This window comes from Marmota monax, unplaced genomic scaffold (genome assembly GCF_021218885.2).
Source record: "Marmota monax isolate L192 unplaced genomic scaffold, Marmota_monax_Labrador192_F-V1.1 WCK01_AAM20220418_F8-fsc00249, whole genome shotgun sequence".
NCBI lineage: Eukaryota > Metazoa > Chordata > Mammalia > Rodentia > Sciuridae > Marmota > Marmota monax.
The window spans coordinates 649940-665548 of NW_026694242.1; the positions used below are offsets into that span (position 1 = coordinate 649940).

Consider the following 15609-nt stretch of genomic DNA (forward strand, 5'->3'; position numbering starts at 1 on the left):
GGTGTGGAGGTGAGAGGGCTAAGTAAATGATGACTATTGGCGTCACTGTCACATGCTGGAACCATCTCAGCTAATAAATGGGGCCTGTAACCACAATGGTACGTGGATCACAACTCCCCCAAGTGGAAAATCGGTCATTATTTTCTGATTTTCTGCAGTCACCATTATTAAAGATAAAGAGCCTATCACAATATCGCCCAGATTTCATTTCTGTGGCCAGGGCCAGATCTATGGGACTTTCATTAGAAATAAAAATGAAAAAATTCCACAAAGACCACCAGACACCACACCTGATGTACAGTGTCATCAGCACAAGAAATTTGATTTTTTTTCTTATTTTTGGTACTAGGGCTTGAACCCAGGGGGGTGCCTAACCCCTGAGCCCCGTCCCCAGCCCTTTTTCTATTTTATTTAGAGACAGGGTCTCGCTGAGTTGCTGAGGGCCTTGCTAAGTGGCTGAGGCTGGCCTCCAGCTTGCGATCCTCCTGCCTCAGCCTCCCGAGCTGCTGGGATCACAGGCGTGCGCCACTGCACCTGGCGACTCTTAAAGCCGTGGGAGGGAGACTGTTTTAGACTCCCAGGAGAATTGGGAGGGGTGAGGGGAAAGGAGGAAAAAAGATGGAAATGTGTCTATGGAAAAATTACCTTTTTTTGCAACCGCAGGTCGGGCCAAAACTAACATAGAACACCAACAGGATCTTATTAACCAAACAAAAGCTGCCCAGACTGGTTCTATCCCCTGAGCAAGGAGTTGGGCCAAGATGACCACACCTACCTAGTCAGCTGCCCAATGTCCTGGGAGGCTTGGATAGGAGCCCTTTGGGGACCTTCCTCTGCTCCCAGGGTGACCAAGGGCTTCACATGTCTCATTGTAGAGGCCTGTTCCACCTGCACCCCAGGAAGCCTGAGAAGGACCCAAGGAGGAGATGAGGGGCTTAGTCTACCAAAAGCCTAGAACACTTGGCTTTCAGGATGGGCTTGCTCCAGGCGCACCCTCTTCCCAGGTGTTGGAATTCTCTGCTGTCCTCCCCCTAAATGCAGGAAGAAGTGCCGTGGCCTGGCTGTGCCCCTTGGGGGACAAACTCCTACCTGGGCCCAGGCTCACCCAGGCCCTGGGCCCAGCCCCCCATCCCAGGGGCTCAGACATAGGTCAATTGGTTCTCAGGCCATCTGAAGCCTCTGTCCAGACCACAGGATGGCCAAGACCCTGGGACAAACTTTGAGACAGCAGGAGCACTCCTGGACTCAGAGTCGAGGCCCAGAGGGACTCAGCGTGCTCACCCCTCAGCCCCCAGCTCCAGCCAAGCCTGGGCTGCTGTTGGGCCCAGCGTCTCCCAGGGCTGCCAAGGCTCCAGCCCTCACCTCCCCCTTCCGTGTTCACAGCTCTAGGGCTGCTCGGTTCCCTGCAGCCTTGGGCTTCCACCAGGAGTCAGCAGCAGCCACTGGCCAGGCCCTGCTGTCCCCTGACACCGCCACCTGCAGCCACATGGGGCTCTGCCATGGCCAACCCAGGGGGCCACCCTGCAAGGTCCCCTGTGGCCTGGGATGGGCTGTCTCCGAGCCGGGAGCTGCCGCCCCAGAGCGCCCCCTGCAGGCCGCAGAGTCCCTCAGCGACTCTAGCCTCACAGGTTCTTTCCTGTGGAGTGTCATTCCTGTCACTTAATTGTCACCTCAGGGAACAAACGGCAGGCACAGAACTTCCCCTTTCTTATAAAAATCTTTAATAAAAATAGTTGTGTGCAGAACAGGTTAGAAAACAGAAGTGACAAGTTCAGTGGTCTTGTCCCCTGGGCGGGAGACGGGAAGCAGGCTGGGGTAGTCAGAGCCAGCGCAGGGCCCAGGGGAACAGGGCCACTCTGGCTGGCGGCCCATGGGGGAGGGTTCAGGGTCAACCCAGCATCTCATTTTTCTAGAAAAAAAAAAAAATCACACTTTTTTTTGGTGTGTGTGGTTCCAGGGAATGAACCAGTGACATTCTACCACTGAGCCACATCCCCGTGCTGCTTAGTTTTTATGGAAAGATAGGATCTCATGAAGTGGCTGAGGCTGGCCTCCAACTTGCGATCCTCCTGCCTCAGCCTCCCAAGCTGCTGGGATCACGGCATGGGCCACTGTGCTGGCTCCTTTTACACACTTTGGAGCAGCAGCCGGCAAGGCCCTCCCCTGGGGTTAGCCCAGGAGACCAGGAAAGACATGAAGGATGAGAAGGGAGCAGGGCCTCGCAGCACCACCTGCTGGCACGCAGGGTGGCTGCAGGGGCGCCAGACATCGAGCCCACCTTCCAGACTCCTGGGAGGGCACCAGCCTGGCCTAATATCCCAGAAGCCTTCTGGCCTCCTCACTCTGGGCCTGCAGGGTCTCGCTTGCGTATTTCTGCAGCAACTCCATCTTCTTCCTTCGCACGAGCGCCTCTTCGATCTGTGGATGTCAAAAGTAGACGGCTAACTCTTTATATTTGGGGGTTGGCGGGGGGGGGGGGGACCAGGGATGGAACCCAGGGGCCCTCGACCCCTGAGCCCTGTCCCCAGCCCCATCTTGTATTTTGTTTACAGACAGAGTCTCACTGAGTTGCTTAGCACCTAAATTGTTGAGGCTGGCCTCCAATTTGTGATCCTCCTGCCTCAGCCTCCAGAGGCGCTGGGATGACAGGTGGGTGCTGCCAGCAGGACTCACTCTTTATCTAGGGAGCATGGCCTCACAGAGGCAGAACCCAGCGAGGAGGGAGTCCCTGTGGGAGACGTCCACAGAGGACGGGGGACTCAAGTGGGGCTTCTCCCTCCCATTGGAAACATTCGACTAAAAGAATGTGTTTGAGGCTAAGGCTGCAGGATCTCTGGGTTCCAGGCCCTTCTGTGAGCATGACAGCGAGCGCCCTGGAGAGGAAGGGCCCCTCAGACCCCCCTGGGGTACTCTGCGGAGCCTGCTCTGGTGACCCAGGGACCCCAACAGCACCCACTCTGTGCCGCCCAAAGCCCCATCCTACCTCCTGTTGGGATGGCACCGGGACGTGTGCGATGAACTTCTGCTGCCCGTCCTCGCCTGTCCGCTCCTGGCTGCCTTCCTCATCCGACTAGAGACAGCAAGCACAAGACCGTCAGCATGACCCGCCACGGGAAGGTCAGCATCTCAATAAAACGCACCGCGACACAGCTGTTGGCCAAGGAACCAGGGAGCCCGGATGCTTACGCCAGACACACTAGATCCACGCTGGGGTCGGAACCCAGGGGCGCTTGACCCCTGAGCCCTGTCCCCCTCCTTTTTACTTTTTAGCTTGAAACAGGGTCTCACTAAGTAGCTTAGAGATTATTGTGTTGCTGAGGCTGGCCTCCAACTTGTGATCCTCCTGCCTCAGCCTCCACAATCCCTTTATTTTATTTATTTTTCTGTGGTGCAGAGGATTGAACCCAGGGCCTTGCACATGCTAGGCGAGCGCTCTACCACTGAGCCACCAACCCAGCCCAATTTTTTTTTTTTAATTTAGAAATGTACCTTACAAAGAAAAAAAGATCAACTCAGAGGCTGCCTAGGAGTCAGTCACTCATAACTAAGGAAATAACGGAGACTCGGAAGGGTGGCCACCCAGCCTCTGAGTGGGGAACTGCATTAGTAATGAGTGTGACTCAAACATGGGCTATAGGGGCCGGGCACGGGAGCACACGCCTGTAATCCCAGGAACTGGGGAGGCTAAGGCTGGAGGATCTCAAGGTGGAGGCCAGCCTCAGCAACTTAGTGAGATCCTGTCTCAAAAGTGAAAGAAAAAAGTTTTTAATTATTTTTTTAGTTGGAGACACCAGAGATTTATTTTATTTATTTTATGGGGTGCTGAGGATCGAACCCAGGGCCTCACATGTGCCAGGCAAGTGCTCTACCCCTGAGCCCCAGCCCTTTTTATTTTTAGAATTAAGACGAGGTCTTGGGCTGGGGCTCAGGAGGCTGAGGCAGGAGGATCGCAAGGTGGAGGCCAGCCGCAGCAACTTAGTGAGGCCGTGAGCCACTCAGCGAGACCCTGGCTCTAAATGCAGTGAGCCACACTCCTGACTTGTGCGTGCACTTTTCTGTACTGTGCCGAGACCTTGACCTTGACCTTGACTCAGACATATCTCCAGGGCCCAGCTGAAGGGGCAGGCTCTCTGAGGTGGCACTCAGCGCGACTCCACAGACAGACATTCTGGTTCCATAAAGGCTCCAGCTTTTAGTTTTGGCCCCAAATGACAAAATGACAGAGGATGAGAGATTTTCAGGGTTTGCTGAGGTGAGAGACGGTGGGTGGGCAGGTGGCTTCAAAGACACCCAGGGCTGAGGGTCTCTGTGGAAAACCCACTTGTGTCCTTTTTTTTCTCTTGGTCCCAGGGATGGAACCCAGGGGCGCTTACCCATGGAGCCCCGTCCCCAGCCCTTTTTATGTTTTATTTAGAGACAAGGCTTTGCTTCCTTGCCGAGGCTGGCCTCCAACTTGCGATCCTCCTGCCTCAGCCTCCAGAGCCCCTAGAATGACATTCAAGCTCCACTGTCCCCAGCTGAAAGGCCCATCTTTAAGAGGGAAGGAGGTCATCCCTGGAGTCCCCAGGGCCATGCTGTCTGGAACCCCCTTGTGATGCTCAGGTGACCAACACCCTGCAGGTAAGGCAGCTGGCCTTGACCCCTGACCCCTGGTTTCTGGACAGAGCTTCTCCCGTCTCTGAGAGCAGAGGACAGTGAGCACCCAGGCCAGTACCTCCTCCTCGGTGACGGCGTAGATGTTGACCTCCTCCTCCTCCTCTTCCTCCTCCTCCTTCTCCCCTCTGGCCAGTCGGGCTTCTCTGTCGGCCCTCCATTTCTCCACCAGCTCAGCTCTGACTGCAGACAAGGAGGAGCAGGCGCTGTTCATTCTCATCTCAACAGCTCCCACCAGCGACAGGAACAGACGAAGGTGCCCCTCGGGAAAGGGTCACCTCATTCTGCCCTGGAGGGAGGGGACCGCACTGGCCGGCACCATCTGACTATTTATTTCTAGTTTTTTAAAAACTTGTTCTCCTTAGCTCCCCGTGACAGCAGCGTGCATCCTGCCATGTCCCATCTACACGGGGTGTGACGTCCCACTCCTGTGGCTGGACCTGCTGTGGGGTGTCCCTGGTCGCGTGTTCCTATGTGAACATGGGAAAGGGACGTCCATTCATTCCCCTGTCTCTCCCAGTCCCCTCCCCTCCACTCCCCTGCGTCCCATCCAGTGAACTGCCATCCCCCCCTTATTGTGGGTCATCGTCCCCATATCAGAGAGGACATTCAGCCTTTGGTTTTTTGGGGACTGGCTGATTTCACTCAGCGTGATGTCTCCAGCTCCATCCATTTACCAGCAAATGCCATCATTACATCCTTCTTTAAGGCTGCGTAATATTCCACTGTGTATATGGACCACAGTTTCTTTATTCTTCTGCTGAAGGACATCTAGGCTGGTTCCATAGCTTAGCTACTGTGAACTGAGCTGCTATAAACATCGATGTGACTGTGTCCCTGTCGTGTGCAGATTTTAAGTCCTTTGAATTTAAACCAAGGAGTGGGACCGCTGGGTCACAAGGTGGCCCATTCCCAGTTTTCTGAGGAATCTCCACCCTGCTCTCCACAGTGGTCGCACCAATCTGCAGTCCCAGCAGCCATGAGTGAGTGGACCTTCTTCCCACGTCCTCACCCACATGGACTGTCCCTTATTGACGACTGCCTGCCATTCTGACCAAGTCTGACTCTCAGTCACTGTAAGGAACCCTGCGTGTTTTTCGAGGCTAGAGCCAGGCCTCTCCCGCTGGGCTACACCCTGGCCCTCGCTTCAAGATGAGTTCTGAAACAGGGTCTGGCTACGTCTCCTTTTGGAGAAAATTCCTTTTGGGCATAAGGCTCTATTTAAAACCCCACTTTCAGCCAGGACAGTGGCCCACACCTGTCATCCCAGCAGCTGGGGAGGCTGAGGCAGGAGGATCGCAAATTGGAGGCCAGCCTCAACTACTCAGCAAGGGCCTAAGCAACTCAGCGAGACCCTGTCTCTAAATAGAATAGAAAAAAGGCTGGGGACGGGGTCAGGGGTTAAGTGTCCCTGGGTTCAATCCCTGGCGCCAAAAAGAAATAAATACACCACGTTCTGAAAGCAGAGACCGGACCCAGAGGCCACCCGGAGTGCAATGGTGCTCACTCACGTTTCTTCTCATACTCTTGCTCCAGGGGCACGATGACACCGTCGTCTTCATCCAGGTAACCGTAGTATTCAAAGTCAATGGCTTTCATGAGCTCGGCCCGCGTCTTTCTGGGAGGAGGAAGAGCTACCAGAAACAGAGGGCCTCAGGTGAGCACGAAGGTGACAGTCCCCTGAGCCTTTGTCACACACAATGCTGCAAAGCCACACCGCACGTGTGGTCAGGAGGACACCAGGGAACAGGCATCCCCTACACCGTTCACGTAGTGGAGGGACCTCATAGGGGTGTGACCCTTTTGGAAATCAGTGCTTTGGTCTCATCAATGAGTTTCTAACAGGAATCCAGGCTGGGCCACACTTGAAATCCCAGCAGCCGGGGAGGCTGAGGCAGGAGGATTGCAAGGTGGAGGCCAGCCTCAGCCACTTAGCAAGGCCCTGAGCAACTCAGCGAGACCCTGTCTCTAAATAAAATAGAAAAAGGACTGGGGACGGGGCTCAGGGGTCTATATGTTTATTTAATACTTTTTTAGCTGTCAATGGGCCTTTATTTAATTTATTTATATGAGGTGCTGAGACTCGAACCCAGGGCCTCACACATGCCAGGCAAGTGCTCTAACCCTGAGCCCCAGCTCCAGGCCCCAATATGCAAATTTAATAAATAGAATTATATTTTTTTAAAACGGGAGAATAAAACAACCAGAAAACAACACAGGACAATGTCAACAGCACAGAGAACACTGGTCCCATTCTTTTTTGCTTCTCACCTTTTTTTTTTTTGGAACAAAGTGTTTATTTAGACGACTTTTCTAAGAAGCAAAATTAAAATACACTTCAGCTCCAGGCCAGCATTTTCAAATTACAGTTCTGAAAGGCCCAAGTTTGGCTACAATTCCCCACGGCTGTGGTGGGAAGAAAAAAGAGAGAGAACTGGAATTCAGAAGGAAACAGCCTCACTCTCCTCGATTTTTTCAAAATATGATTTATTACTATTATTATTATTTATTATTATTCATTCTTTTGGTACTAGGGACTAAGCCAAGGGTGCTGAGCCCCATCCCATTTTTTTTTAATTTTGAGACAGAGTCTTGCTAAGTGGTGGAGGCTGGCCTCCACCTTGTGATCCTCCTGCCTCGGCCTCCCGATTCACTGGGATGACAGGTGCGCAACCCCGTGCCCAGCTTTCTTCCATTTATACAAGTTAGGGTTTGGCACAAGATTTCCATTTGTTTATCAGTTATGATTTTTTTCAACTGCAACGTGAACATGACCCAATAACTTCAGAACCTGCCTCTATCACTTTGGGGAACCCCACATCCAGATGGACGATCGAGCCTCTACAGAGAGGGTAGAATTCCGCACCAGCCAATCCTGGGCTCGCTTTCCAGCCCCAATTTTGTGCCCTAGACCTGTGATTTCAGCCTATTATATATGTTATATATTAATGTTCATATTTTCTCATTTGAAATCTGGGAAAAATAATTTCCTATACAACAGGGATGTTGTGCAAGCTAACACATAATACGGAAGATCACCTTACATGTAACGTAGCACATATAGCATAGAGCCAGGTGTAGTGGGGCATGTCTGTCATCCCGGCAGTAGGGAGGCTGAGGCAGGAGGATTGAAGGTGGGAGGCCAGCCTCAAAAATTTAGCGAGGCCCTAAATAACTGAATGAGACCCTGTCTCTAAATAAAATACAAAAAGGGCTGGGGATGGGGCTCAGTGCCCCTGGGTTCAATTCCTAATACCAAAAAACAACGAAACCATACACCATATCTACTGTGATGAACAACAACATCTGGAGGCTAAAAATTTGACAAATACGAGTTACTTACGTTCTTTTTCAAACAGCTCTCTAACTCCAGGCAAATCTTTTGCTGCTCCGAAGTACTTGTAACCTCGGTTTCCTGGGACTTCTTTCCCTTCATGATCCAGCATTTTAGGGCCTACTTTCTTACAGGAAGGGAAAAAGGACAAACAGATCTGATTTATACACTTACTATTTCCATGTCTATAAATAATTTTAAGATACCCATGGGGCTGGGGCTCAGGGGTAGAGCGTTCGCCTGACACATCTGAGGCCCTGGGTTTGATCCTCAGCACCACGTAATAAAAAAATAAATAAATAAAGATATTGTGCCTATGGACAGCTAAAAAGTAAACATTAAAAAAAAAAGGGTGATGATAATTTTAAAAAAATAATAATAAGGCTAAATTCAGTGGTACACATTCATGATCCCAGCAACTCAGGAGGCCGAGAAGGATGTCATCAAGTTCAAGACCAGTGTGGGTAACTTAGCAAGACCCTTCCTCAAAATATTAAAAAAAATAGGGGCTGGGGTTGTGGCTCAGTGGTAGAGCGCTCGCCTAGCACATGTGAGGCACTAGGTTCGATCCTCAGCACCACATAAAAATGAAATAAAGATATTTAAATATAAATAAATAAATAAATAAAAATTTGTAGATATATATATTGTCTGACGCTGTGGCGCACACCTGTCATGCCAGCAGCTTTGGAGGCTGAGACAGGAGGATCACAAGTTGGAGGCCAGCCTCAGCATCTTAGTGAGGCTCTAAGCCACTCAGTGAGACCCTGTCTCTAAGTAAAAAGTATTCAAAAGGCTGGGGAACAGGGCTCACGGGTTAAACACCCCTTGGTTCAACCCCCAGTTGAGAGGGAGACTGAGTAATGATGGTGACCAAAAAAACCCTCCTCAGTGATAGAACAGGACAGGGGGCTGGCAGAACTGTGAGGCCACCTGCCTGGCCTGGCCCCGCCCACCTGCCTGGCCCCGCCCACCTGCCTGGCCCTGGCCCCGCCCACCGGCCAATTCCATCACCTACCTGGCCCCACCCAGTGCCCTAGCCCCGCCCACAAGCCTGGCCCCACCCCCAGCCTGGCCCCGCCTACCAACTTGCCCTCCCACCAGCCTGGACCCACCCACCAGCCTGGACCCACCCACCATCATGGCCCCGCCCATCAGCACAGCCCCGCCCATCAGCATAGCCCCACCCACAGCACAGCCCCGCCCACCAGCACTCCCCGCCCCTGGGGGCTGCGGTGCACTTACTCCATAATCAGGTCCGCCCAACTCCTTGATGCGGACCTCCCAGTGTCCCTTCTCCCTCAGCAGCTTATTGATCTCGTCATTCAGGTCGCGAATTCGGAATTCACCTAAACCAGCTGGAGAAACGCACCTGTCAATAGGGTTCTCCCAAATGCCACAGGGACAACCCACCCATGCAAACGAAGGCCTACGGTTATCAAGGGCTCCCACTAATTTTTTGGGGGGGAGGGGTACCCGGATTGAACCCAGGGGCCTGAACCCCGGAGCCCCATCCCCAGCCCAACTTTGTGTTTTATTTAGAGACAGGGTCTCCCTGAGTGGCTTAGGGCCTCGCTGTTGCTGAGGCTGGCTTTGAACTCACGATCCTCCTGCCTCAGCCTCCTGAGCTGGTGGGATTAGGTGTGTGCCACCATGCCCAGATGAGTTCCCACTAATGTAAGAGAAAACAAAAATCCTTAAAAAAAAAAAAAAAAAAACAACTTTATTCTGATTAGCAACCCAAGACATCCTATAACCTAAAAACCTGTAGTTCCATTTTATATAATTACTAAAATAACAAGCTATTAGCTGGGAACGGTGGCAAACACAGTAATCTCAGGGGCTCAGGAGGCTGAGGCAGGAGGATCGCAAGTTGGAGACCAGCCTCAGCCACTTAGCAAGGCCCTCAGCAACTCAGCGAGACCCTGTCTCTAAATAAAATCTAAAAAGGGCTGGGGACGGGGCTCAGGGGTTAAGTGTCCCTGATTTCGATTCCTGACACCCCAAAATAATAGAAAATAAATGACAAGGTAGCTTACCATTCTGAATCTGAGCCACTTTTTTGGAGATCTCTCCAATGATCTGTGGGGGAAAAAAAAAAGAACAAATAAAGTAGTACGTTCATGATGTTTGAATACACCGAAAAACACTGGAAAACTGTAATTCAAAATTACTCATTAAAAATACTTAGATCAGGGAGATGGGGCTGGGGCTGAGAGGCAGAGTGCTTGCCTCGCATGTGTGAGGCCCTGGGTTCGATCCTCAGCACCATATTAAAATAAATAAATAAAATAAAGGTGTTGTGGCCACAGAAAAATAAATAAAGATATTATGTCCATCTACAACTAAAAAAATTTTTTTAAAAATACTTAAAATCATCCCTCCACCCTGTGTCCTATGCACGCATGTATCTGTATGTGTCCAACTATCTTCCCACCAAGCAGCACTGATGGCTGAGTCCCAGGCACTGTGCTAGGTTCACATGACACAGCCGAGGACCTGGCCCCGCCCACATACCTGGCCCCGCCCACCGGCCTATCCCACCAGCAGCCTGGCCCCACCCACTGGCCTGGCCCCGCCCACCGGCCTATCCCACCACCAGTCTGGCCCCGCCCATCAGCCTGGCCCCACCCACTGGCCTGGCCCCGCCCCATCAGAGACTGATAGCAGAGTCACCCAGAAAGTACCTGTCGCCTCCATTTCTCAGCTTTGGGCAGCTCTGTACATTCTGAGGCAAGGAAGGGTCTTCTTTCCTGTGGAGAAACAAAATAACACGTGTGGCCACTTGTCACAAACTCAGGCGGCCTTCACAGCGGATTCCCGACTACAGCCTAAAATGTCTGATGGTCGAAACACACAGGGCAGTGTCAGTCCCAGAAGAGTCTCATCCAGCTTCAAATCTCACCCTGCAATCACTTCTCAGGAACCAAATATCAAAGCAAGGTGTGGTGGTGCACACCTGTTGTCCCAGTGGCTTGGGAGGCTGAGGCAGGAGGATCGCAAGGTGGAGGCCAGCCTCAGCCACTTGGCAAGGCCCTGAGCAATTCAGTGAGACCCTGTCTCTAAATAAAATCTAAAAAGGGCTGGGGACGGGGCTCAGGGGTTGGGCACCCCAGGGTTCAATCCCTGGTTATCCAAAAAAAAAATAGAGAAAAAAATATTCAATTCAATGTTATCTAGTACAGTCAAACACCACAACAGATGTCCAGCGGTAAGAGAGATGGCTAAATAAAGCATCCATCCTGTGGCAGTTCCACCACCTTAACATGTGATAGCTAAGAAAGAAAAACTAAAATTACAGTATTTGCAGGTAAATGGATGGAGCTGGAGACTATCACGCTAAGTGAAATAAGCCAGTCTCCCAAAACCTCTCTGATGTGCGGATGCTGACCCACAATAAGGGGAGGGCGGGTGGCAATTCACTGGAGAAAATGGAAAATCAAGGAGACAGATGATCACGCTGTCTCAGGTAGAGTGGGGAACATCTGGAATTCAAGTACACAGATTTATTTTATTTATTTTTTTTTTTTGCAGTATGAGGGGTAGAATCCAGGAGCACTTTACCACTGAACTTCATCCCCAGACTTTTCAGAATGTCTCAAAACATATTTTTTATTTTATTTATTCATTTATTTGTTTATTTTGAGATGGGCTCTTTCTCTCTCTCTCTCTCTCAGTTGCAGAGGCTGGCCTCGAAACTTGTGATCCTCCTGCCTCAGCCTCCCAAATCGCCAAGATTACACACGTGGGCCAGGGCACCTAGCTCAAGTGTATAGACTCTTTTTCGCGCATCAGCCAAGTGCAGGCAGGAAGATCTGGAGTTCAAAGTCCGCCCAGGAAGGAGTTTCCCTGCATCTGGTCTTGAGGTATGTTTAGCAGAAAATGAGGAAGATTGACACCGACCTTCACTTTTCCCTCTTCCAATTGAGCTTGGCGAAATCGGGCTAAGGCCGTCCTAGGAAGGATAAAAAAACACTGCATTAGGTCCTGCTCGCGGATCTCCTCCCAACCAAGACACTGGCTGGAGGACAGCGACCACACTTGGTGTCAATCACAGAAACTGCAATTCAGAAACCACACAGTAGGTAAGGATTTCCAATGTTCAAAGACTGGGTAATAGAAGGTCATTTATATGACTGAACCTCCAATGTTTACTTTACTATTTCTTCTTTTTTTTTTTTTAATATTTGTTTTTTAGTTGTAGGTGGACACAATATTTTATTTTTATGTGGTGCTGAGGATCGAACCCAGTGCCTCACACATGCTAGGCAAGCGCTCTACCACTGAGCCCCGTCCCCAGCCCTTTTTTCTATTTTATTTAGAGACAGGGTCTCACTGAGTTGCTTAGGGCCTCACTAAGTGGCTGAGGCTGGCCTCCACCTTGCGATCCTCCTGCCTCAGCCTCCTGAGCCACTGGGATCACAAGCCTGCGTCACCGTGCCTAGCTGTCTATTTGACTTCCACTGCACAGAAGGACTGTGGGAAACTCTAGTTCACAGACCACTGTGATAAACGACATCCAGATGTTAACAGAGTAACATCTCAGGGTGTCCTAGTGGTCAATCTCGCACTATCCAGAGGTGAACAAATATTCAGCCAGTGTAGATTCTGGAAGCTGCCAGAATTTACTAGAGGAGTCAATTTTTCAGCTGAAAATGGATTGACGGCTGGGGCTGTAGCTGAGTGGTAGTTACTTGGAGAGGGAGCCTAGCATGTGTGAGGTACTGGCTTTGATTCCCAGCAGCCTACATCAAATAAATAAAGGTACACCGACAACTAAAAAAAAAAAAAAAAAAACTCCTTTAAAAATAATAATAATAAAAAGAATTAATACTTACATGGCCTTTTCTGCATTTCGAGCCTAGAAAAAGACAAGAAAAAAATATAAAAAATATGTTTAAAATACTTCTCTGCATTTACTTTATTTATTTATTTATTTATATTTTTTTTTTTACAGTACTGGGCTTCACCCCTGAGCCTCATCCCCAGCCCTTTTTCTATTTTATTTAGAGACAGGGTCTCGCTGAGTTGCTTTAGGGTCTTGCTAAGTGGCTGAGGCTGGCCTCCAATTTGCGATCCTCCTGACTCAGTCTCCGAAGCGGTTGGAGATATAGGTGCCACGGGGCCCAACCTGTGTTTATTTTTTATGTATCTATTTTGATTTAAATAACTCAGTTTGATATACATACATACTTCTATGGCTATGAACATGCTTGCAAGTATTAAATAAATATTCTTCTCTGTGCACATAGAGGTAAACACTTATCCAACAAGGTTATTTTTGTAGAGGAGGTCATCCGGGTCTCAGTCTACCACCCATCAGCTTAGAGACACCCCGAAACCTGGGATCCACTTGGTGCAAAGTCGCCTAAGTAAATTACAGACTAGTAAAAATCTCACCAAATAAAAATTCAGGAACTAATATTACAGTAACCAAGCCTCTTAGCACCAGCACTCTGTGCACTTGCAATGTTGACACACTGTAATGTTCCTGGAACCAAAGAGCCGGCATCCCCGGCGCCGTGGGGCACGCCCGTCTTCCCAGCAGCTCGGGAGGCTGAGGCAGGAGGATCGCGAGGTGGAGGCCAGCCTCAGTCACTGAGCGAGGCCCTGAGCAACTCAGCGAGATACTGATCCAAAAAGGGCTGGGGATGTGGCTCAGTGGTTAAGGGCCCGTGGGTTCAATAATAGGTAACAAAAAAATAAAAAAAAAAAAAGACACCCCCCGAGGTGGCCTCCGTTTTCTCTCCCAGCCTCCACAGGAGGCAGGAGGAGGAGAGTCCCGGGTTACGCCTAAGGAGCCTGAAACCCACGCAAATGTGCACGGCCGAACTCCGACGCCGGGAGCCCTCGCGACCTGCCGCTGGTCCCCTCCGTCCCCGTCCACCCACCCACACGACTCACCATGGCGAGTGTGAGGCCGCCGCCCTGGGGCCGCGCGGTCCCGGCCCACCTCGCTTCACAACCGGCTACGAGGCCGCCCCTCGCGGGAACCGAAAATTCTAAGTGCCGACAGACACGGAGCTTTCTGTCGGAAGAATAAAGGAAAAGGGCCGGAAGTAAACGTGAGCTTGAAGGACCGGAAGTGAAGCACAGGAAGTCAATGAGAGCCGAGGGAGGAGGAAAATAACGTAGGAACGCTCTTGGGCGGGTGGGTGGCCTTCCCACGAGCGTAAGACGCAAAATAGCGCGAGTACGTGGGGAGGGGCGGTGGAGAGAGGGGCGTCGGTAGAATTACGCCTGCGCAGTGCAACGGGGGTGTTTGGGCGGCCGGGTTTTCTTCTCGCGAGAACAAGTGCTTCTCGCGCTAACAAGTGTTTCTCGCGATAACAAGTGTTTTACGTGTTACCTGTTGATGCGGCGGAAGTGAGCGAAATCGGGGTTTGTTGGTGCGGGAAGCCGTTTGGGGTTATTGTCGCCTCTTTGCCTCTTCTTGGTTCTTCCGTGACAGCGGATGTCATCCCTTTAGAAACTCTTCGTCCCCCTCTCTTCGCACAAACGGAGTCTTTGCCACCCGCCCTCGTGGACTGTGGCCCCAGCAGCTGCAGAAATCCGAGCCGGTGTCTCGGGTCCGAGGGGAACGCGAGTCCCTTCCTCGGGGACTCGCCTAAACGTCACCTTCCCTCGTCATTTACATGGGGTCTGGGCGTTTGCTGAGCTCGTCTGCTGGCTCCGAGGGGCGCAGGAGGTCACCCTCCTCTAAAAGAAGGACTGAAGCCGGGCGCGGAGTTCGCGCCTGTCATCCCAGCGATTCGGGAGGCTGAGGCAGGAGGATCGCAAGTTGGAGGCCAGCCTCAGCCACTTGGGGAGGCCCTGTCTCAAAATAAAATTTAAAAAGGCTGGAGGTGGGCTCAGTAGCACCAGGGGTTGAACCCAGGAGCCCTTAACCACCAAGCCCCATCCCCAGCCATTTTAATATTTATTTAGAGACAGGGTCTCACCCAGTTGCTTAGCACCTTGCTTTGGCTGAGGCTGGCCTCCAACTTGTGATCCTCCTGCCTCAGCCTCCAGAACTGCTTGGATGACAGGCGTGTGCCACTGTGCCTGGCTGTGATGTGATTCCTTGCTTTCTGTTTTTTATTTTATTTTTATTTATTTTTTTTACAAAACATGTTCAATCTTTCCCTCATGCAATCAGATGGGATTTGTCCTCACACCCGATGAGCGAAACCCTTTGAGGATATTTATCCTGTTTTAAGTTATCTTTTAAAGAACCTAATAAAAATACACTGTCATTTGCCTTTCTGTTTGGTGACAGCCATCACGCGTGCCAAGGTGAGGACAACATGTACCTCCAGGAGGTGTGGAGGAAACAGTAGTTCTGTGTGACTTGTTTTGGTACTGAGGACTAATCCCAGGGACAATTAACCACTGAGCCCCGTGCCCAGTCCTTTTTTATTTTTTGAGAGTAGTCTCCTTAAATTGCTGAGGCTGGCCTCTAATTTGTGATCCTCCTGCCTCAGCCTCCGGAGTTGCTGAGATTACAGGGACGGACCACAGTGTCACTTACTCCTCAGGGTCCACCGTTGGCAGTATTTGGGCACCCCACCTGACCAGAGGAAGTGCCCAGATGGGGATACAAAGCCAAGCAAGGTTATGCCATGTACAGAAATGAATTTGTG

The 15609-nt window shown here is 50.9% G+C and overlaps 1 protein-coding gene across 2 annotated transcripts; it reads right to left on the reverse strand.

Moving 5' to 3' along the window:
* Positions 1-1704: 1704 nt before the first annotated feature.
* Isy1 (ISY1 splicing factor homolog) lies at positions 1705-14110 on the reverse strand. Of its 2 annotated transcripts, XM_046466971.2 has the most exons (12): positions 13892-14110; positions 12826-12848; positions 11891-11942; positions 10675-10740; positions 10027-10069; positions 9233-9345; positions 7997-8114; positions 6165-6287; positions 4715-4836; positions 2984-3070; positions 2279-2418; positions 1705-1909 (listed from the first exon to the last, which is right to left on the reverse strand). In XM_046466971.2, exons 1-11 carry the CDS (start codon positions 13892-13894, stop codon positions 2311-2313), a joined length of 858 nt encoding a protein of 285 aa, XP_046322927.1. In that variant the 5' UTR covers positions 13895-14110; the 3' UTR covers positions 1705-1909; positions 2279-2310. The 2 variants fall into 2 exon arrangements, with proteins under 2 accessions (XP_046322927.1, XP_046322926.1); XM_046466970.2 differs by having other exon boundaries at positions 1705-2418; positions 13892-14108.
* Between the last annotated feature and the right edge of the window lie 1499 nt (positions 14111-15609).